Source organism: Rutilus rutilus (assembly GCF_951802725.1).
Source record: "Rutilus rutilus genome assembly, chromosome: 1".
Taxonomy (NCBI): domain Eukaryota; kingdom Metazoa; phylum Chordata; class Actinopteri; order Cypriniformes; family Leuciscidae; genus Rutilus; species Rutilus rutilus.
Window position 1 is genome coordinate 69,332,706 of NC_140209.1, and position 24,126 is coordinate 69,356,831.

General features: G+C 38.2%; 4 protein-coding genes across 4 annotated transcripts in view; all 4 read left to right on the plus strand.

Moving 5' to 3' along the window:
- The window catches only part of LOC311295295 (NACHT, LRR and PYD domains-containing protein 3-like), an 85,806-nt gene extending 80,931 nt beyond the window's left edge, over positions 1-4,875 (plus strand). Inside the window, exons 7-8 of the mRNA XM_084416604.1 lie at positions 3,844-3,890; positions 3,966-4,875. Coding sequence (XP_084272730.1) covers positions 3,844-3,890; positions 3,966-4,522 — 604 coding nt within the window. The 3' untranslated portion in view covers positions 4,523-4,875. The remainder of the gene's footprint in view (positions 1-3,843; positions 3,891-3,965) is intronic.
- A 7,705-nt stretch (positions 4,876-12,580) lies between these two features.
- Positions 12,581-14,091, plus strand: LOC311298840 (uncharacterized protein; the record flags this gene model as incomplete). The annotated part of the gene is made up of 4 exons (XM_084422129.1): positions 12,581-12,655; positions 12,803-12,941; positions 13,506-13,601; positions 13,688-14,091. The coding sequence occupies 4 exons, from the start codon at positions 12,581-12,583 to the stop codon at positions 14,089-14,091; spliced, it is 714 nt and encodes a 237-aa protein (XP_084278255.1).
- Positions 14,092-15,812: 1,721 nt separating this feature from the next.
- On the plus strand, positions 15,813-18,872 carry LOC311296306 (uncharacterized protein). The gene is made up of 4 exons (XM_084418010.1): positions 15,813-15,900; positions 16,579-16,696; positions 17,741-17,917; positions 18,123-18,872. Exons 1-4 carry the CDS (start codon positions 15,820-15,822, stop codon positions 18,338-18,340), a joined length of 594 nt encoding a protein of 197 aa, XP_084274136.1. The 5' UTR covers positions 15,813-15,819; the 3' UTR covers positions 18,341-18,872.
- A 1,455-nt stretch (positions 18,873-20,327) lies between these two features.
- On the plus strand, positions 20,328-24,092 carry LOC311296129 (uncharacterized protein). The gene is made up of 7 exons (XM_084417778.1): positions 20,328-20,530; positions 20,959-21,145; positions 21,243-21,491; positions 21,675-21,846; positions 21,983-22,131; positions 22,215-22,489; positions 22,581-24,092. Exons 2-6 carry the CDS (start codon positions 20,986-20,988, stop codon positions 22,310-22,312), a joined length of 828 nt encoding a protein of 275 aa, XP_084273904.1. The 5' UTR covers positions 20,328-20,530; positions 20,959-20,985; the 3' UTR covers positions 22,313-22,489; positions 22,581-24,092.
- The last annotated feature ends 34 nt before the right edge of the window (positions 24,093-24,126 follow it).

A 24,126-nucleotide genomic window follows, 5' to 3' on the forward strand; every position in this document is an offset into this window, starting at 1 on the left:
GCTTCGCAATCAAAATATTGTGACTGACCGTATCGAATGCCTTACTCAGGTCCAGGAAGACTCCAAGAGCAAATTTTTTATTGTCAAGAGCTGAAGAAATAAAATTCACAAGTTGAATGAGGGCATGCTCAGTCGAGTGTCGCTTCCGAAAACCATATTGATGTTTATATAAAATATTATTAGCATCCAAATGATTAAATAATCTAGAAAAGACGAGTCTTTCCAAGATTTTCGATATACACGGAAGAATTGATATTGGCCTATAATTTCCGAATTCCTTGGAGTCACCGGTCTTGAAAATTGGTATAACCCTAGCAACCTTCAAATCCCGAGGAACAATTCCAGTTTTAAGAGAAAGGGAGAGAATATGAGTGAGAGGTTTAATGATATAATCAATTGTCTCTTTAATAAGAACACTTTTAATGCCATCATGACCATGGGCTGCATTTTTAAGTGATAAAATAATATTACGAACCTCTTGAACAGTTGGTGGGTCAAAATTATGAAATGAAGGATAGTGACCTTTAATTAAGGAACAGGGGTGTATATCCGAGCCATTTATGCTAGATGCTAATTCAGAACCAACCGATATAAAAAAATCATTAAAGCCATTGGCAATATCAACAGGGCTGGAGAGAACCCCCTTCTCACTGTTCATTACTACTGGGGCAGTAAATGGGGATTTAGTACGGTTCAGTAAATGATTAATAAGGTGCCATGTTGTCTTAATGTTTTTAGAAGCTTGTGCAAATTGATTTGAATAATATGCTTTCTTTGTTTTTCTTACTAAAGATGTGAAGTGATTTTTACATTTCTTATAAATTTCAATATTAATTAAGGAAGGATTAAAAATAGACCTCCTATAAAGTCTATTTTTTTTCCGGGAAAGCTTTTTTAATTCATCAGATATCCATGGCTTCCCCTTAGAATATTTATTTCTGGATTTTGTACTCATCAATGGAAATGATACATCTAAGGCCTCATTAAAAGACTTTAAGAATAAACTGTATGCACTGTTGACGTCTTGTGATACAAGTACCTCATCCCAAATGATATTGCCAATGGCAGACTTGAAATGATCAATGCTGTTTCTAGAGAACTTACGATATTTATTTGGCCCATTCTTAGGATAAGTAGACATTAATTGACGGGATTGGACAAACTGGAAAACAGGAAAGTGATCAGAAGCATCACACATCAAGAGGCCTGAAGTGACCTCGAAATTATAGGAATTAAACAAAATATTATCAATAAGAGTAGCAGATGAGGAAGTGATTCTAGAGGGTTTAGTAATAAGAGGGAAAAAATTAAAAGAATGGAGTGCATTTAAGAAATCAACTGTTTGTGTTAAATCACATTTAAGTAAATTAATATTATAATCACCGAGTAAAAAACATAATTTACTTTCTTTGGTTATCAACTCAAGAGTTGATTGAAGTGCATCAATAAATGTGTTATGGTCTGAATCTGGTGGTCTATAAATGCATCCGATCAGAATGGTCTTTCCATTGAATTGCTGACAAGAAGGAATTTCAATAAATATGGACTCTGTGTTAGTGGTATTAAATTCTGCACTAAGATCATCTCTAGCACCAGCATCAAATGAATTCAAAACATATAGAGAAACACCCCCTCCTCTTTTGTTTTTCCTACAAGAATGAAATGATACATAATTAGGTAGGGGGAATAAAGTAAATACATCATCAGTCATCCAAGTCTCAGAAAAGGCCAAGACTGAGAAAGAAAAACTTAAAGTAGACAGAAGAGTTCTCAATTCATCATGATTTTTAGACATACTACGAATATTCCAGTGGAAAGTAGAGAAAATATTTTTAGAAAAGTTTATGGTTTGATGCAGAGAATTGACTTGCCGTTCAGAATAGTAATTACAGGACAGTTTTAATAAGTTTAGACTAGAATGATTTACATCAGGATTAAAAAAACTATCATAGATACCACAACTGTCCATGTTCTGCTCGAACGGGTTGAAAACAAAAGAGTTATCGTCAGCGATGGGCAAGTCAATTGAAGCCATAGAAATTAAACTGGCAAAAGAATCGACACAGACTCACGTGAAAAAAACTGGCTGTCCCCTGGTTGAGAAGGCCTCCTACTTCAAAAAGATTAATAACTAAAGTTAACTGAATATTCCATCTGTCCCAGAGAATTGGAAAATCATCGTCCACAATCCACGAGACAAAAATAAATAAATAAATAAATAAAGTAATAGTTCCGCACATCCACAGCTCATATTGTGGCTCAACTCTAATCATCATTTGTACAAGTTCAGTTCGTCCATTTCTTTCACCAACACTGCTCTTTCCTCTTCTGGTGTTGCTCCAATCGATCGGATATATACTTTACCATTCCGAGACCAGGTCGCTTTGATCTTTTTTGCCTTTTTCAGTTGCCGCGCTGCATAAGCAATATTCCCGTTCTTCCTCGTTAAATGTTCATTCACGAACACTCCCGTGCCTTTTAACTTGAACCCCTGTTGCAACAAGCCGATCTTGTCCTTTCTGTTGACAAAGCGGACTATGATTGCCGGTGGGGTAGGAGAATTTTTGTTATTCCGAGGTAGTGTGTGGCAGGCCGAGATCTGATTACTGCGAATGGGAATATCCCTACTACCGAAGAATTGAATAACCTGGGATTCCAGGGTCTTCGTCTCAGCAGTTGTGTCATCAGCAGTGTTTCCCGCAGCGACATTGGAATAGGCACGGTGTCGTGTTTTCAATCCAGAGATAATCAGATCATCCATACGGTAATATTGCTCTACATCATCCAGTCTCTTTTCCAATTCTTTGATCTGATCGTCTTTCTTCTTTAGTTTAACTTCATAGCCGCTCACCTGAGCTTGTAGTAGATTCACCTGTTTCGTGAGCTGCAAGATCTCCGTTTGTTGCGTTGCGATTTTGCCGACCTCTAGTTGGATTGAGGCCAGAGTTTTTTTAATATCTTCCATATTGACGATACTCGTAAGCTTTCTCGTAGTTGTAATACTGAACAAGCACTTTGATCACTTTTGCTTGGTTTCTCTGGAGGATCAAAACCTCAACAGAGAAAATACTGCAGTTGGCTCAAACATGAGCTGAACATAAACATGGACACACACTCGCTTTACGAGCGCCATCTTGAATCCTAGAGAGTGTGAGTGAGAGTGAGAGAGAGTGTGTCTGTGAGAGAGTGTGTGTGTGTGAGAGAGAGAGTGTGTGTGAGAGAGAGAGTGTGTGTGTGAGAGAGAGAGAGTGTGAGTGAGAGTGAGAGAGAGTGTGTCTGTGAGAGAGTGTGTGTGTGTGAGAGAGAGAGTGTGTGTGTGTGAGAGAGAGAGTGTGAGTGAGAGTGAGAGAGAGTGTGTCTGTGAGAGAGTGTGTGTGTGTGAGAGAGTGTGTGTGTGTGTGTGTGAGAGAGAGAGTGTGTGTGTGTGTGAGAGAGAGTGTGTGTGTGAGAGAGAGAGAGTGTGAGTGAGAGTGAGAGAGAGTGTGTCTGTGAGAGAGTGTGTGTGTGTGTGAGAGAGAGAGTGTGTGTGTGTGAGAGAGAGAGTGTGTCTGTGTGAGAGAGAGAGTGTGTGTGAGAGAGAGAGTGTGTGTGTGAGAGAGAGTGTGAGAGAGTGAATGATAATTAGTTTATTTTCCTTTGATCAACAAGAAAATCTCTTATTTATTAATATTGAATACGACTCATAAGTTTGTACTTTAATTAAAGTTTTGTTTAATTATTTGTGTGTGTGTGTGTGTGTGTGTGTGTGTGTGTGTGTGTGTGTGTGTGTGTGTGTGTGTGTGTGTGTGTGTGTGTGTGTGTGTGTGTGTGTGTGTGTGTGTGTGTGTGTGTGTGTGTTTCTAGTGTGGATCACTGTGGAGAGTTCATGATGACATCAAGACTACACAGATGTAAGTCCTCAAACACAGTTTTAGTGTGTGTTGTTGTAAATGTTGCTGTTGTAATGTGTGTGTTCTTGTGTTCAGATGCCGTTGATCTCACACTGGATCCAAACACAGCACACACTGATCTCGTTCTGTCTGAGGAGAACAGAAAGGTGACGCGTGTGTGGGAGAGTCAGTCGTATCCTGATCATCCAGAGAGATTTGATCATTGGTGGCAGGTTCTGTGTGGAGAGAGTCTGACTGGACGCTGTTACTGGGAGGCTGAATGGAGTGGAGAAGCTCCTGATATATCAGTGTCATATAAAGGAATCAAGAGGAAAGGAGGGAGTGACTGTGTGTTTGGATATAATGAGAAGTCCTGGAGTCTGATCCGCTATAATCACAGACTCACTGTCCGTCACAATAATAACTCCACTGCTGTTTCTGCTGGTTCAGGATCCTGTAAGAGAGCAGGAGTGTTTGTGGACGTGTCGGCCGGCACTCTGTCCTTCTACAGCGTCTCTGACACACACACACTCACACACTTACACACATTCACACACACATTCACTGAACCCCTCTGTGCTGGATTTAGAGTTTATAATGTTAACTCTTCAGTGTCTCTGTGTCACATTAAACAACAAACACACACTGACTGACACACACACACACACACACACACACTAAATTGCCATTTCTCCAGTTGTGTAACTGATTGTGTGTGTTACTGCATTATCAGCGTTATTGATATTCACACACTTTATTTGTGCACAATGTGTTATTAAAATCCTTCAGATGATCTGATTAAAACTGCTGGATCTCACAGGATTATTATAATCAATAATGTGAAATGAATAACACATCATCTATATAATCATAGAGATAACTGTAAAATGAACATTAATCTACTGTCACCTCCAGTATTTCACTGTTAATTCACATGTTTTATTACAGTTTAATCATGTTATTGTAGTTTATGGTCAATAAACGCTTGTTCCTGTTTCAGTCTGAACATGTTTCTTCAGTTGTTGATCTTTGACTGTTATTTTCATTCATGATAAACGTTTGTCACCCTGAGTTTCACTGTTTTTACACGTTTGCTTTTTAATGTCCAGTTTTGACTGAATCACTTTATGAATCTTCATCAAAAGAGAGTTTGGACTGAATCTAATACAGAAGAACTGTTGAACAGGAAAGTAAACGAGTCTGGGACAAATAATCAAAGTCAAACTCACTTTATTTTAATGTGTAATTCTATATTTGAGTGATATTGTATATTAAGCACATGTACTATAGAGTTAGACTTTGACACTCGTCGCTCTGAGCGAGGATTTGGCAGAAACGTGTGGTTTTCCACATTTGAAGAGGCTGACAGGCTCTGTGAGAACATTCCTCACGCTGGGGTAAAAGTGTCACCCCTGGGGGGCAGGAGCGTCCCAAAGTGCCCCATTGACTTACTATGGCGAAGGTCGGCCCTGAAGCGCGTGTGTTTCTCCTACTATGGTGAATTGCACAGGGATTTTGCATTGAACATAACTCTGGATCACAGTGTCATAGAGACAAGGGGGCGGGCTCATTTTACTCAGCCGACCAATCAGTCTCTCAGGATCATTGTAAAGCTATCAAGCCACGCCCTAGCAACCATTTCGAGCACCATAGCAACAAGTTCCATTGAAAGAGATCAAAGGGATATCCGGATAGAAGTGTCATAGAAACATGAGGGTGGTCTCGTTTGACTCGGGGCAGCAAACAGCCAATCATGAATCACTTCAACACTTCCTAGCCCCGCCCTAGCAACCATTGTCGAGCACCCTAGCAACCAACATCCAAAGAGGGATATCTTCCATTCTGAATGTCACAGAGGCGTGGGAATTGGTTTATATCATTCACACTGACAAGCAGCCTTTGGAGTTTCATCATTGGCAGCTGCCAAGTCACTGCCTAGCAACCAAATAGAGTACCCTAGCAACCGTTTTGCAAGACCTATATCTCTGCATCAGAACATTGTATAGAGATGGTGGTTGGCTCTTTTGACTCATGCTAGCAAACAGGACTTCCAACAAGCTACACATGCTAGCTGTGAATAGCCACATGCTAACTGCAATTAGCTTAGGGTAAACATGATAAAAAAACAACTGTTCTAGCATCATGCTAGCAACATGCTAATTATGTTAGCATCTTGTTAAAACATCCTAGAAAATTGTTAATAATGCTATCATCTTATTAATAACATGCAAGCAACATGCTAATCATGCTAACATCATGCTAGTAACATGCTAATCATGCTGGCATCATGCTAACATCTTTTGCTAAAAACATATTAGCAACATGCTAAGCGTGTTAGAATTTTGTTAAAAACATATTAGCAACATGCTAAGCATGCTAGCATCATGTTAATCGTATTAGCAATATGTTAATCATGCTAACATGATTCTAGCAACATGCTAATCATAGTAAATCATGCTACATTGTGATAAATTCTGGTAAATAATGTTAGAAACATGGTAAATCACGGTAAATCATGCTATAATGTGATCATTCGTTGTAAATCATGTTATAAACATGGTAAATCATACTAGAATGTGGTATATCATGGTATCACAACATTGTTAATTGTGTTAGCATGTGTCCAGGGCTGAGTTTGCCACTGCAAGCACCACTCACATTTTCTTCAGGAAATGTACATTCGAGTTTATAGTTATTATTACAGTAAATACATGTAACGTGTAACAATAAAGTGTAACCAAAAAACCTGTAAAAAAAAAAAATACATTCATCACGTTTTTAGAAATGTACACAGTATTTGTGTTTGTTTCATATGGTTTTAAAAAACTTTTATACTATTTTCTACAAGTTTAAAAACATTCATGTGGTTTATGTGAAAAAGTAATAACATATTGTCCTTAAACACCCATATATGTGAGACTACATCTGAATTACGTTAAACAAATTTCAATTACAATTATCATTTTAAATTAGAATAATAAATAAATAAATGCTCATTATGTTTATTTTTTCCAGGTCAGTTTATGTTAAATTCGATCTGGAGAAACTCAACAAGCTGAACATGACAGAATCATCTGAGCAGAAAAGAGAAACTAAGAGCATCAACATTGTGCCGTCAGTCATTATTACATCAGGACTGAAACCACATGAACTACTGGAATCTCATCAAATGAATGGTTGTTGTTTTCAGTGCAAAGAGTTTCTCATTTCCCCAGATTAGTGTGTCAACATGCCCCATTACTAGATCAGTGTGTGTTGTTAATAATGCGCTGTTTTCCCCTGTGCAATAACAGTGAACATGAGAGTGATTTGTGTGGAGAAATGAAGCAGATGTTGACTGGAGTAAAGTGTGAGTTCTGCTCTCGGCCTCATATCTGGTGTCGTCAGACCTCAGGTGTGAATAAAGCTGAAATGAATGAAACACTCGGCTGATGTTTGTCTCTCTACTGGAGTCACACACACAGATCTAGTTTAGCAGAAGGAAAATCTAATGAGAAAGAGGACAATCACTGCTTTGACTAGTTGTCTGTGAAGAACTCAATATTCTTATTGCTCTTTGATGTCTGAATGTTAATGTTAATATTAGTTTTGTTTGATTTGTTCTTGAAAATTACAAAAATAATAGTTGAACAGAAAATGATTGCTGTAAAGTTTTGACATTTGAAAGGCCGAAGCTGATGAAAGGTTAAACTGGTCAGGAAGGGTTTTTTTAATGGAACATTGTTATTATTATTTTTTATCTACAATGTGAATTAATGTTGTTTACAAGTAAAATTGTAAATATATGTGAGAAAGAGACGAATCAAACTAGTATTTATAACTTTAATAGTGCAAAATATGAAAATCCAGATGTTAACATTTTGTCTTGTGCAAAAGTAATACACTTGAAGCACATTCTGACATTTATTTCACTGAAATGAAAAGAGTGAATCAGTTTAAATCATCCATTAACATCTAATGATCAAAAACACAACGCTGATAAAACAGATTACAGTCCAATAAACAGACTTACAAAGAGTAACAATCAAGTCAGCCTTTATTTCAAAGTCACCTCATTTACAAATATTACACAGAACATAGCTTCCTCCCGCCCGAAAACGGGCGACATAGGAAATGAATGGGAAATACGAAAAAATAGGAAAACTCAGAGAAACTTTTGGTGGTACAAGCTACAGATCAGCCACTGTGCTGAAAAAAAGTGTACAGCAATGAAGGGGTGACAGACACTCTAAAACATCAAGAGTGCAAATAAGACATATAGATAGATTATAAATAGATTATGTTAATTTTGGGCTCATTTTAATTGTAATAATATGCTGTAAAAAATGAAGTGCCATTTTCAATTATCTGAGAATGTTTCATGAGCTGTATGATGTTTTTGACACATTGCAGTACATTATTTTATAGATTATGAAAAAAAAAGAAATTCTATTTATCAGCAAATAACTCAGCAATACTTAAGAGTTTTTCAAAGTGGATACATTCACTGTAAAGTTCAGACTCTAAGCTTTCAAATGACATCAACTTTGTGTTAATCAAGGCAAGATTTTTAAAAAATATGGTAAAGAATATTTTCGCAGCTAGGTGGCGCCTGCTGGCGGTACACTCGGTTTTAGAGGGATTACTCAGCACTCGTTAGGAGTTAATAAATGTAATTAGATGCATTAAAAAGCTGAGATCCTAAGCTTTAAAATGATATATAATTTGTGATGTTCCATTCAGTGGTTGCTTAGTAATATTTTTTTTTCTTTCCGAATGGGAATAAATCAAATAAATAAATAAAAAAGCTTTAGGCCGCCTATAGGCGGTTATAGGACATGACACAAATTAATACATTTTGAAGCCACTAGATGGCGCTCTTCTCACTTGATTTTTTTTGTTTAGGCCTGCACTCTATTTTGATGTGAAATTTTGCATTTATTGAAAAATAAAATAAAATAAATAAAATAAAAATATATATATTAATTCTAATGGAAAAAATAGCTCATAAAAATTCTATAATTAATGCAAAGTATCATAGAAAATTCTAAATAATAATCAGAAAACATTATAGAACAAAAATATATCTGATTGGTTATCCTGGGAAAAAGTAAAGTAAAATTTTAAGGCTTCGCCCGTTTTCGGGCGGGAGGAAGCTAAGTGTGACTATTTTACGAAGAAGCCCAGAGGGTTAAATACGAATGTAGAAAATTTTCTATAAAATTTGGAAAGAATAGAGTGAGGAAAGAATAGAAATAAGGAAATTACAGAGTTGATTAGAAAGATGAGTGAGATTTTAAGGAATCCTAACCCGGGAGAGGATGACAAGGAATCTCTTTATTCTTTACAAAGCAGTCTGGATGATTTATTTTTAGAGAAAGCAAGGGGCGCATTCATTAGATCAAGAGCAAAATGGCTTGAGTTTGGCGAAAAAAAACTCTGCTTATTTTTTCAACCTAGAGAAAAAGTAATAAGAGGATCTCCTCTCTATTAATGATACATTATCTAATGACCCCTCTGCGATCTCTTCTCATGTTTTACATTTTTTATCAAAATCTATACACCTCTTCTTCTGATCTTAATGCTTCATCCTTGTTTTTCCATACGATTGACTCGATTCCTAAAATTACTGACAGAATAGAGAACTTTGTGGGTATCGCTAAAGCGTGTAATACACACGCTGGTCCACTAGCGGATGCGTGTCAATGCCTGCGTCCCAATGTGCATACTATCCATCCTAAATGGTGACATTAGTAATTGTCAATACTATTTAGGGCAGATAGGGTGGATAGTATGCACATTGGGACGCAGGGAATGTCACGCTTTGCCTCCTCTAGGCGTGAAAATGACACGCATGAATGAAGGTTGAGTACCAGCAGGGGGCGATGATTTCCTCAATGCCAACAACTCCCCACGGACCAAAGAGAGGAGCGATATATTGCATTCTCCAAAATTCCCGCGTCAGGTCGGTCAAAGCCATACATTTTTGTTATGGTTCTGTAATTTAAGAAATCCTAACCTTGCTGTAGCCTAACGTTATATTTGTGTGTGTGTGTGTGTGTGTGTGTGTGTGTGTGTGTGTGTGTGTGTGTGTGTGTACTGTGGAGCTTTTTAATCTATGGTGCTGTTAACGATACCGTGGTCAATAACGTTAATGGACATTGATGATGATGATGATGATGATGATAATATATGCGCGAATTTCGATCCTGAAATATCGATAGGCCTAAACGTTACTGATGTTGTATCTATTCTAAATGATCTATCCACACATCAAAAATATCGATCCTAAGGTGTTTTTTTTAAACCAGTAATTTTATTTATTTATTTTTATTTTATTCATAAAGTATGCATTAAATTGATTAAACGTGACAGTAAAGGCTTTTACATTGTTACACAAATAATATTTGTAGAATATATTATATATATTTCATGTAAATGCTGTCCTAATAATTATGATGCTGAAAATTTAGCTTTTGATCACAGGAATAAATTACATTTTAACATATTCAAGTGGAAAACAGATCACCTGTTTTAAATTGCAGTAATATTTCACAATATTTGTTTTTACAAAGATTTACTGTATTTTTGATCAAATAAATGCAGCCTTGGTAAGCAGATTAGACTTCTTTCAACATTAAACATCTTACCGACCCCAAACTTTTGAAAAGTAGCGCACATGTAACATTTTCTATAATTATGCTAGTTTGTGTAATTAAATTTATTTGGATTGATCGTTAAAGTTCAAATGGATTGTGTTATGTTCTGTAATTGTTGTTAATAAATCTGTCAGAAGAAAATGTGCAAAAGTTTTACCTATTGGGGTACAACAGTGGCAGTCCTTTAAAAATTAACAATGGTTTTACTACTTTATACTACTTTACTACTTTATAATATGACAAATCCAGGAAGCCTTGCTGCAAGAGAATTAACTGTTTTTGTTTTCCTTTGTCCAACAGCTCCTGTTTTTACCCAGCATCCTTCCCTGTTACCGCCACCTGCATCTCTTTATAAGAAAACCAACGGCTCTTTTAAGAGCCACTCCTATTACTTCTCTTACTGCCTCTCTCTCTCACACACACTCAAGACTGAGGGAGGCCTGCTTTCTTTTAAGACCCCCCAGTTGGAACTTTTTAGTAACACTGGGAAAAAAGCTTTTTATGTACTGTGTGTGAAAGTGTCACATCTGCACTCGCTTGAGAGTGTGAGAGAGTCCAAGTGGCAGGAGTTTTTTGGGCCAGGCGCTTCCCCTAAAGGCTGCTGGAGGTCCCTGTACAAGACTCCTATAGAGAAAAGGTCCGGAGACCTTCAGTGGAGGATTGTGCATGGGATAATAGCCACAAACAGACACAGAGCACACCTTGACCCACAGGTAGGGGAGGGCTGTCTGTTCTGTGGGATGCAGGAAACAGTTTTTCATTTGTTTTTTGATTGTTTTAGGCTAGAGCCATTATTTAACAAATTAGAAGAGTGGTGTCTGACCCTTGGGGAAGTTTTTATGCCTATGTTTTTTATTTATGGGCCTAAATACAGCAAGAAAAAAAAGGAAGTTCATGTTTTATAAAATTGCTTATTTGGGCAAGCCAAAATGGCAATCTGGTTGTCCCGAAAAAGAAAATTGAATGATGGTGGATCAATTGATGTGGTTTCAGTGTTACAGGGGTTAATAAAATCCCGTATAAATATAGAGTTTAGCTATTACAAGTTGGTTAATGATTTGGATGGTTTCAGAGGTAAATGGGGCATAAAAAAATGTATTTGTGATGTTGACATTGATGGATGTCTTCAAATTTATGTATGAGTGAGTTTTGTAGTAGAGGAAATGTAAGAAAAATAGTTTTTTTTTTTTTAATATGTCTTGAGTTTCTGGTTTTGTTTTTTAAAATCCATTGCTCTCATTCTAGTTGGTTTTAAAGGTTTTCTTTTTTTACTAAGAATGTTGAATCTTTAATGTTTTTGTAAATAAAGTGATCTTAAAGTCAAGTCACACACACACTCTCTCTCTCTCTCTCTCTCTCTCTCTCTCTCTCTCTCTCTCTCTCTCTCTCTCTCTCTCTCTCTCTCTCTCTCTCTCACACACACTCTCTCTATTTCTAATTCTCTCTCTCTCTCTCTATCTCTCTCTCTCACACACACTCTCTCTATTTCTAATTCTCTCTCTCTCTCTCTCACACACACACACACTCTCTGTTTCTAATTCTCTCTCTCTCACACACACTCTCTCTGTTTCTAATTCTCTCTCTCTCTCTCTCTCTCTCTCTCTCACACACACTCTGTTTCTAATTCTCTCTCTCTCTCTCTCTCTCTCTCACACACTCTGTTTCTAATTCTCTCTCTCTCTCTCTCTCTCTCTCTCTCTCTCTCTCACACACACACAGTCTCTGTTTCTAATTCTCTCTCTCTCTCACACACACTCTCTGTTTCTAATTCTCTCTCTCTCTCTCTCTCTCACACACTCTCTGTTTCTAATTCTCTCTCTCTCTCTCTCTCTCTCTCTCTCACACACTCTCTATTTCTAATTCTCTCTCTCTCTCTCTCCATTTCTTTCTTCTAAAGCTTCACTGTCTTCAAGTAAGTATTGTTACTCTATTCTTTATTTTTCTTTCACATTACTCTCTCTCTCACTGTCCAAAACATTTTTAGAAATGTAGTTTTATATAGTCTATACTCTGTCCTCAATTCTTTTTGTCTGACCGTGTTTTTATCTTCCTTTCCAGTATAGTATCTGTGAAATGGCTGCTCAGCAAGACAGAGGGAGAGCAGATGACGCTATTTTCATTGCAGACATGCTTCTTGCTCAAACCAAAGTGAGGTTTTTTTTTTTGAGACCGTGATCTTCCAGTATTGGTAATAATACTAAAGAGTGGGAATTAGAGAGCAAAATTTGAATGACCTGCTCAAGAGTTGGCTGTATTTCAGTGTTATCATACAGTGCTCACTTTCTGTCATGCAAGGCAAAGGAAGCGAAGGGCAAAGCACCATCTGCTAAAGGCAGTAAATGTAATGTCCGATGGGTGGAGAGAGATGCTGAAGGACGTCCACTGCTAAAAAGAAGCAGAAGTGGAGAGACACGAAAACGTGCTTCAGCTACAGGTAGTCCATGTCTTCCAGGATTATTTGTGATTACCCACCCAATCTTTCTTAACTAAGTATAACTTGTGCCCATTGTATACAGAATTCAGCTTGCTATTTGTTAGGTAACATAAAAATGGTTTTGTGTCACTTTTGAAACATAGACCACCAAACTGCGGGGCTTCCAGTGCACAGCTTTTTCCTTTATTTTATTTTTTCCATGGTAAAACTTAAAAGGATTTCTGTTTCCGGTTTTTAATAATTTTCCTTTGAATACTGTATGTTAAACTGTGCCATCAGAAACACAACATGGTGGTGGATGTGTTACTTATGTTATTGACTTCACTGTAATGCTAAGCAATTCCAAAGAAATGAAGTGGAAGTGAAGCAATCGGTGTCAGGTTCATGCTGCTAACAGTTCAAGATTATGTCCAGATAATGAGGGAACAAAAACTTTTAGAGATTAATGGAATTGTCAGACATGTCAATTAGCCTATTATAGCCTTAAGTCACTAATGAACTCTGTATTATATGCTTGTAAGACATGGAAATTGTTATCTCGTTCCTTTCTACCTATCTTTTCAGTTGTTTCCGTTGTTGGCAGTGAGGGCACTACTCCTTTTGAGTCATCTGAGGAGGTTCCCACAGTTACCCAATCAAACTGCTCTCAACACTCATTTGGTAAGATGACACCTGACCTTACTGTAATTAAGCAAGTTAGCAATAAGCATGAAAGGAATGATTATTTTCTTATTTCTGTCTTTTAGACAGTGAGATGCAGAAACTGCAGGACATTCTGACCTCAGCAGATGTTCAAGGCACCAGCAAGTATCCTTCGACATCCACATCATGGTGCTTGCGCCAATCTGTAGCCCAAGATGAGTGGCGGAAAGCAAGGTCCCATCACATCAACTGCTTGCTGTCCTGCAATGTGGCTCCAGAAAATAACTGCAGCCACTGCACATCTCCTGCCGTCATTCGCTGCAGAGACTGCATGCCCCAAGAGTGGCTGTGTATGGATTGTGACACACACACACACACACACACACAAAACTCACCCTCCATAACAGGGAGTCCTGCATTGAGGGAATTTACAAGCCCATTGAGCCAACAGTGTGCTGTGTACAAAAAGAGGGCAAATATACACTGGTCAATTAAGGTAGTGTTCTGAACCTTTTTGGTAAAGTGATTAAAGTTTTATTCTATTTAATTTTTTTACTTTTATTATCTTAATTGGACATAGTTTTAATGCTTTCTCACTAATTATTTCACTTCTCTTTTCAGTATGTTTATTGCCTACAGTGAGACCTGTCCAGTTATGTACTTGCGACCCTTCAAACGTCACAGAATCAGCTGGAAGGGCAATCATTTTGGTTTGCATAAATGGTATGAATTATGGTTTATATTTTGATTTATTCTTGTCCCCTTGTGTGTTACAATGTTCTTCTTTTTGAATTTAGGTCGGTATGATTTGCACTTGCCAAACTTGCTGTGCAGATTAATAATAAGTAGTGGGTATTGGCCGGCATCTGTGAATGCTGACACGCTGTTTTCGGTAGATGTCTTCAGCTCATTTGAAGAAATGAAAACTGTTGCACCAGGTTTATCGAGACAAGGTTTTTTGCGGATGTTGGAGAGGAGGACCCGTCTCTTTGGAAGGGTGAGATCAGTGTAGATCAAAGTTGCCTCAAGTAGAGATGAGAGAATATTAGTGTAGCTATTTCATTTTACTCTTTACTAATCGAATGTGCAGGCTGGGAAAATACATGGAGACGTATTCCAAAGAAGCTTCATGGGATACACAATCTGCCAGTACGAGTGTGAAGAAATGGCCAGTGTAGAGCACTTCACCTGCCCGGCATGTACACCCAACATGCTTGCTCTTTGTGCAGATGGCAACAGAAAAGTGTACCGGTTTCGGCAGTCAAAAGGGTTAGTTGTTTTACACTTGTAGTTGTTTTACTTAATGTAAAATTATCAGAACATATAATGTCTGACACTGAACATATATATTTTTCTTATTCTATCTAGGTCAAAGGAACCCTATTTTGATGGCACCTTCATTGCCAAGGACACCGATGTACACCATTTTGTTGATGAGATCAGGAGTAAAATGAAAAGTGTTAGTAAAATATGTAGTTTTTTGCACCTTTGATTTATATCCGAAATTTGCAATGTATGATTGTTGTTTTATTAAATAGATAATGTATCCCTAGTTGGTATAAGCTTATATAATACACTTAGTTTGTTACTAGCACTTTGAGCATGGTGCACTCTTTCAAGCAATCTTGTGTTGAGGTTTAAATTAGATATGGTAGGTGTGGTGGCATCCAAAGTGGCTAGTTTAGTCATTAATTATGTAACAGCAGATCTCTGCAAGAGATAGTGACTATGCATGCAGTTTGTCACCCTGCCTTTCAACTAGTTTGTGTAGCTAGAGTAGAGAAAGTGGAAGATGCATTTTCTGAAGCTCCTCTTTAGTAGTAGTTAGTTTGAAAGTAAACCTTTATTGTCACCGATCATTACAAAGATGCCCGTTGGTGTGATGTAACCTGACTCATCCTGATGGATGAAGTAACTAGTTAGAAAAAATAGCAACTTTCAGTTTTAACCAGAATTATTGTGTCACGCAGACTGCCGGCAAAGGGATCTGTGGAGCCAGTCAGTGGTCTGCTGCACGTGAGACGGCCAGAACAGCAAGCAAACTGGATGAAGAGGGCCTTGAGGTGGTTGTCTGCAGACATGGAGTGCTACTCAAGGCTCTTAACATGTACAGGGGGGAAATATTTGCTTATCCGCTGTACCTGCAGAAGGAGCTCAAGCAGCCACAAACGGACAGTTCTGTTGCACAGATATTGCTTGCAAGTATTGGCCTTACCTTGAGAAGTTGGCCGTCTCCATGCTGGACCTCAGACCTTTACTGCAGATGAGACCATTCCTTTCTGTCATGCATGCCAAGGCTCATTCAACCCAGTGTGAGGTACTGCATATTCTTTATCATACCATTAAAAAATATATATATAATTATTACTTATATAATACACTGTATATGACTATAATTTAAGTGCCATGCTGATTTGTAAGATAATCTGGAGTGGCAAAAGTCAGGAAGGTGCGGCACAACTGCAGGGGAGGAGGTGGAAATGGTCAACAGCTGCCTGTCTCGTTGTGCCCTCACAACCAAGTACATGACAAAATCTGGTCATTATTGCTGATTTATATTATTTTAAGAAACCTGTCTTTTATTATTTTTATTTTTTTTATTCTAACTGTCTAATACTTTGTACTGAGATTACGAATATTATATAACACAGCAAATATACAGCTGTAAATATTCTAATATACAGTACATTAATAAAACTGCATTACATCTCTCTTAAATTAAAAATCAATTGTCAATGCGTGGATGAACTGAAATACCATGAGCATAAATGGCACTTTCCTCCATCACATCATTTTGTTGTTTAAAGCCGGGAATGACATGCGAACTGTCCATGCTATTGGGTGGAACCGACGGAAGTGGGAAGGCCTTCATCTTGCACTATCCAGCAGATACATCAAGCTATTATGTTATGTCTGAGTTATATATACAACGCTTTCATGATTTTCCTCACTTTTTAAGATTGCAAAGTCAAAAATCTTTTTTTTTTTACACCAGACTTTGAAAAAGGCTGAGGCTGAGTCTCAGAAACTGGAGGATTTGAGCAGTGAACTGGGGTGTCCTGAGAACATCGTGCATCAGTGGGTACATGATGTCAGACAGTGGGCTACTGACGGTACAGTATTTTATGGACATTCTTCTAAGTAGTTTACTAATAATACTGCAATTGTAGAAGTGAGAATCTTTGCCATGCATAAGGATTAAGTAAGGGGGCGCTGTCCTGTTTTTGTTTGCTATAAACTTGTGGGCTTGTAAACTCCTTTGACACTGTTAACACTGATGTGATTTGGGGCTCTAAATAAACTTGAACTTGCAAGACATCATAATAATTTACTTGTATTATTGTTGTTGCTTTAAGATTCTGTAGGTACCAGATGTGATGACCAACGTAACCTTCAGAAATCAATCGAACAAATGTTTCTTGGTGTTCATCAAAAACAAGCCAGCCTTTATAATCACACTGGTGTGTTGAAAACTCATCTAATATTTGTGTCTTTTTTATTACTTGCAGATGTCTTATCTGGATTGTTTTTGTATTATAGTGTTTTTAGGTCCTTAATTTTAAAATGTCTTCTTTTTAATTGTACAGATATTAGGCCTATTATGCCTTTTAAGTCATTAGATTTTTTTTACATTTTGATGTATTAATTCTTAAGTCAGTTCTAAGTATTTCATGTAACTTTCTGATATCTGTATACACATGCTTGTACATCATGTTTTTAAAAAATGTAGACAGCAACAAAATTCGACACTTGCGTCGAAGAAAATTGTGGGAAGAGAAGAGAAAACTCCTGCAAACAATCAAGCTCTACAATGAGCAGGTGCCAGATGAGGAGCGCATCGCTGAGGAGAAGGTGGAGAGCGGTTTCTCCGTGGGGAGACAGTCTAATATGGCCGTGGGAAGTGCACAGCAGTGGGAAGTAGCAATTTCTCTCTAAGTGTGTGTGTGTGTGTGTCTGTCTGTGTGATTAAGCAAACTAATGATATGTTGTATTATGCTACTGTAAACATATGCCACATTTTATCCGATTAAATTTCTATTACATTTTTGCACTCTGCACCAGTATATGGGATGTCCATACACTACTTGTGTTTTGCCTGCTGTTTAGACTGTACAGGTCAAATTTGTATTGAAGGGATGTTATTTGTGTGACTTCAGAATCCAGCAACATCCTCACCAAGAAGAAGATTTTTGATGTGTACATGTCAAAAGTGCGGCTTCAAGAGGAAAAGATCATTGTGATGAGGGAGATGAGACAGCACTGCACCTATCTCAGAGAGCTGGCTAGAAACATTAGGACAATGATATCAGAAATGTCTTCTGGCAGAAACAGTGGTAAGATGCTAACTTTTATTACATTCTTGCTGTAATGCTTTTGGGGATCCTATAACCTCACTCATTTTGAGATCCTCAAGTGTTACATTATGGATTCCTTGTGGCTGGATCTAAATGGTCTGTAGTTCTTTAGTAAAGTCAGTTAATGAATCGCTCAACAACAATGGAAGTATTGTCATGCCTCGCTTTTAATTTTTCCTTCTAGGCAGTTTAAGTGAAGAGGGTCATCGCGGGCTCCTGTGTCTTCTTCAGAAAAGGCTTGCAGATGTAGAGGAGAAGTTCCAAGTCGTTTGCTCAAGTGACAGCCTGGCTTTAGGACCAAATGCTGCTTCTCTGCTGGAGGATGGGCCCGAGGAGATACCAGAGGACCATGAAGAAGTTGATTTTGAGAGTTCAGATGACAGTGATTTTGAAGCAGTGTAAATGAGTGCTTCTTACAGGGATACTCCACTTTTTTTTGGAAATAGGCTCATTTTACAATTCCCCCAGAGTTAAAACTTGACCCTTCTGTAGTTACATCGTGTACTAAGACCATATCAGCCTAGAAAATCGCAACTTTTCATTTTCCGTCGGTCTTAGTACACGATGTAACTACAGAAGAGTCAAGTTTTAAATAGGAAAAATATCCAAACTCTTTGGTCATTTTTTTGAGAGAGATGCTAATGGTCCTGTCCGATTCAATGATCTATGCTAAGCTATGCTAAAAGTGGTACCGCCAGACCCGGAGATCGGCTGAATGGATTGGAAAACGGTAAAGCTCAACTGTTTAACTCTGGGGGAGTTGTAAAATGAGCCTATTTCCAAAAAAAGTGGAGTATCCCTTTAACTGGTCGGATGCATTTAGACTGCGTGTCAATTATGACTGGACTGCAGGTGTGTTTTAAGGAAAACAAAAAACTTTTTGAAGTGTAATGAATGTCTAATACAGTGCTTTTATTTTGGACTATTGTTACGTCAGTTCTGCGGCTGCCACACAGACAAGAGATGTCGGCTGTCAGTGGGAGCCACAGAACGGGAAGGGCAACTGTGGCCACCCAGCTGTCAGAGCATACTCTCAAAATCCATTCGAAGTAAAGGTTAGTGTTGATTTGTGTAATGACATGATCTAATGATTTCTATTGTCTTTAATATTTTTAGAATGAAATATCTGAGCTAGTGTTCATTGGTGATGTCTTAGTATAATTCTTTGTTTATTCCCATATATGTGTCTGTATGCAGGCTGCTGTGTGTTAGGAACTACATGAATTAAGTTATGTACAACTCTACTACCGGTACTTGCTGAAATTAAAGCTGCTCTGTCATTATCTGTCCTACATGATTGGCATAGTGTCACCAGATGTGTATTGACCCCTGGACTGTAATATGTAGTCATAGTAATACATGTCTGTTCATATTTAAAATTGTCATATTACAGCTATCCAAGTCAATCCATCCACCAGTTCCTTTGGAACCAATACTGAGGTGAAAGCAGAGTTTGGAGGCTTTACTTCAACACCGGACAAGACAAGGCCCCCACCTTTGAAAAGGAGACGCCTTGAGACATTGCTGGATGACACAGAGGATCTGGATGATGCTGAGGAAGAACCAGTTGACAGTTCTCAGTCAACATATCACCCCAGCATGTCTTCTTTGACTGACTCAACCATTGTCAGGTGATCACTCACTGCCAATTAGACAAAAATCTGCATCTTTTACATATTTTCAAAAAACCCTTTTTCCTGGTTTACACACTAACTACAAATACGAATAATCTTCACAATCTACTCATTTTGTGATCTCAGAAAATGGATTGATATTGCTGATGGGAATTCCTTTATTTTATAATACAATTCTTTAAATATTCTTTTTTAAATGACTTTGTAGTCGAATTGCTGTATTATGTATTATGTTTTATGAAAAGAGAGATGAAGTAATATAATATATTTCATCCTCCACCCACCCCACAGCCGTCCAGCACCAATACAAGATATTGTAAAATATCTTGTATATGAAGATTGCCTCCTTGCTCTGTTCCATGACTGTCCAATCTGTCAGCGGACATGTGAGCTGGAGAAGTATGTCAGGGGAACATTTTTGTCAATCAGACAGAAATGTCCTTTCTGTGACTACTCCAGGCAGTGGAAAAGTCAGCCGATCATCGGCAGCACCCCAGCAGGCAACCTGCAGTTATCTGCTGCAGTACACTTTACTGGCACGTCATTTAGACAGATCAGCAAAGTAAGTAACAGTACATAAATGTGCATAAATGTAGCAAGAAGTGGATAAAAATATACAGCATTAATGGAAGTATGTGTGTGTAATTTCTAATGTCTAATTTCAAAACATAATCAACTCATCAAGATTTGGTTGTGTTACAGGTTCTGTCTGCACTCAAAGTCTGCAACATAGAGAGCACATATTTCCTCCATGCCTCATCATTTATGGAGCCATGTGTTTTCGCTGTGTGGAAGCGGACCCAAGCAGACCTGATCCAGGAAACAAAGAGTAGGCCTGGGGGAGCCGAGCTTGGGGGTGACATGAGAGCCGACAGCCCGGGACACTGTGCAAAATATGGCTCTTACTCACTGATGGACCTCAACACGGGGAAAAATTATTGATGTCCAGTTGGTGCAGGTGAGATTATGTCACATGCCCACTTAGTCCAAAAGGTACAGGATATTGTCCTGTACTTTTGTGCATTTTTTGTCATTTAATTGCTTGAGGATTGAGCACCCATTCACACTTTTTGAGGGTTGAGCCCGTTTGGACCACATGCTCACATAGAAATGGTAAAGTTTGATTTCCCCCAGAAGTCTAGGAGCCCAATAAAAACATTTAATTTATTTCTGAATTAGATTTTATTCATTTATGCTCACGTGCAAAACCTGAATAATTCACATAGTTTAAAATAAACCTATGAAAATAAATGTCACATGGTGAATATGACATTCTGACCTTCTGCATTAATCATTTATTTTAATATCTCACCTATGACAGAATGTTGATGTGAAATAGAAAAAAAATCATGTGTTTGTGCAATATTGTTTTCTCTAACCCCACAGAGTAACGAATGTGGCGGCAGTGCCAAAATGGAGAAAGAGGGCCTGATTAGGAGTCTCGATTTCCTGGAAAAATCTGCTGTGAAAGTTGCATCAATTGTCACTGACAGACACTCTCAAATCCAGAAGTTTTTGAGAATTGAGAGGAACGATATTGAGCACTTCTATGATGTTTGGCATGTTGCCAAAGGTGAAGTAAATTAAAAAAATTGTTATTCATGGTTCTTGAACTGTGATATACACGGTCCCAAGTAACAGACTTCCATTTGCTCATTCTCGCCATTCAGGTGTTTCGAAGAAAGTAGAGGCTCTGGCAAAGATGAAGGACTGCAATGAGTTAAAGAGATGGCAGCAGAGCCTGGTAAACCATCTGTACTGGTGTGCCATCTCTTCCTCATCGGGTGAAGAAGCTGTAGCTAAGTGGACATCGTTCAGTAATCATGTCCAGAACATCCACAGCCATGACAACGTCCTCTTCCCTGAGTGTCTGCACCCTGCCTTGGATGGAAGCCACCCCAAAAAGTGGTTGAAATCAGGCATGTAATCTCAAGATCATGTAGTGTACTGGTATCCATACCTTTGTTTGCTATAAATAATACAGATCAACATTAATTTGCCAACTTGTTTGTGCTATTGCACAACTTTCCTAAAAGTGATATTGGATATGTGTAGGGAAAAAGAATATTCTAATATTAATGCTATCAATATTTTAATTGCAGAATCAACGGCTTTGTTTAAACTAGAGAGGATTGTGTCAAACAAATACCTCTTAAAAGGTGTGGCAAAACTCAGCCCAAGGCACCAAACATCGGCCATTGAGGGTTTCCACAGCGTCATTCTGCGATTTGCCCCCAAAAATGTCGTCTTCTCCTACAGGGGAATGCTATGCAGGTAAACAGAATAGTCAATTTATTTGTTATTTGGAAAAGCACACACCTGTCTCTCACCTTTATTCTTAGTTGAATCCAGGTTGGAATTTATTCATTTGTTTTTTTTGGATGGCCATTTTATATATTTGTGATTTCAGGTTGTATCTCGCTTCGCTGCATTTTAATGAAAATGGAAACAGGGACCAGCTGACGTCTAGAGACGGAACACCAGCATACAAGATCAAATACCCCAAGCACAAGAAAGGAAAACACACGATCCAGCCACTGAAGAAAAAAACATCATATGGTGGATTAAAGACATATCAATAATTGTTTTATTTTTATTTATTTTTTGGTACATACAGATTAATGATTATCTTTTCTTCCCAGCCTATGTGGACAACCTAATGCGCGTCTTCTTCGACGAGGTGCTGCATGAACCAGCAAAATTCACTGTTCAGGAACTGAGGATCCCAGACACCCTGTGACACCTCCGTGCCAACGGCTTCGCCTAGCCTGACGTCGTCATACTCAGATTCTAGTCAGAATGTGAGTCTGATACTGCTCCATTGGGCTTTGATTATGGGGCGTGTTTCAACCGAACCAGGAAAAAAAAATGCCTCTGCACTCAATTGGATAGACCTACAACCAATCAGAGCAACGGAGTAAGTGACGTATGTTTTTCATTCATGTTTCCGATTGCGGTTCTCTGTTCCTCTTTTAAAATTAATGCGCTGTCGATATCTTCTATAACAGACGCCATGGCGGAATCTACACATGATGTTTTATAAACAAAGTTCAGGAGGAGCACATTCAAATAATCAATCCAATCAACCGTCTACGGTCTACACTATCAGCGTGAGAGGAAGCATATATTTTTTCACTCTGTCAACTCACCTAACATTCCTTGACAGTTTTCAGCATCCCTCCACTCACTCTCGGCTTGTTCTTCCACAGCCAGGAATACGGGGGAATACTTTGGGTTCGGGCCGAATACCGAGCCCGAAGCCTCTCCTCGCTCAGCACGCCAAATATACATTTATTCTATCTGACTTATTTGTAAGCGTGAACTCGTGAAATCTCAATTCTTCAGCGGCAGTCATTTGAATTCAACCCAAGCGCTCGTTAATGACGTGGATGATTACGTTACCGTTGCTCATCTGTCCATCATCGTATAAAGCCCGCCCTGACAATTTGATTGGTCCGAACAATTTTTGTTCGGGCATAATAGCTCCTCAACGGAACGAGTCCAGACCGAACTTCCCGACCTAAAAATGTTGTGGGCGGGGCTAAGTTCGGCTGGCATCCAGGCTAGGCTTCGCCCACAACGCAGAGGCGAATTGCTAATGAGCTACTGCCGCTCTGCTGAAGCGAAGTCCCAGAAAACGGCACAGGTTTTGTGATTTTGGCTAAAAACGGCATATTCATAATTTAAAGACCACTGAGAATGTTTAAAAATAGCTCAAAATATGATCGGAGTTTATTTTGACTTATTTGAATCACAGATGTCACTGTGGGCCTCTTGGAACGTTTCTTTTTCACAAACCCTAACCTGATAAAAAGGTGTTTCAGAGTGATCTGATTCAATATGAATTAAAATACAGAGGCGAGTTACATTAAAAATCAATACAGATATCCAGTGTCCATCCTCCCATTCCATACTTTTATAGTTCATAATTAAGTGTTTTTATGCTGTGGTCATATGGCTAAGTGGCTACATAGACAATCGTCATCTAATTTACCTTACATATGACATTATATTACACTTCCCATATCTCCAAGAGCAATACAGTAATTAGATTTACTAATTACTTTTGTGTTACTTTGAAATCTCACTGAGTCCAGCCTATACCACAAGCAGAGCAAGACACCAAATCATGAGGTCTGATTCAGGGTCAGTTTCACAAAATAAAATAAACATATTAAAACCTGGTCCTTTACCAAAAGACACCTCAGCTCTCATGATATCTTTCAAAAGTCCAGTGCTCAAGTAACTGAAGTAAAGATAATTTGATTACAATAGTAATTGTAATGTAATTGCTAAGATTATAAATGTATTCCTGTACATTACCTTGTTAATGAAAGACATCTGTTTGCAGTAATCTTAGTAAAAGTAATCTATACACTGTTGGTAATAACAGTGCCATCTGAAGAGGAAGGGGAATCCAGGGACAGCTCCATCCAGGACAAAGTAAAGTCACAAACTGTACGTCATAATGACACGACACATATGTGCAATGCTTTATGAGGTCACCGGCACACTTTTAAAACCATTTTTATTGAACAAAACTTCACAATGTGA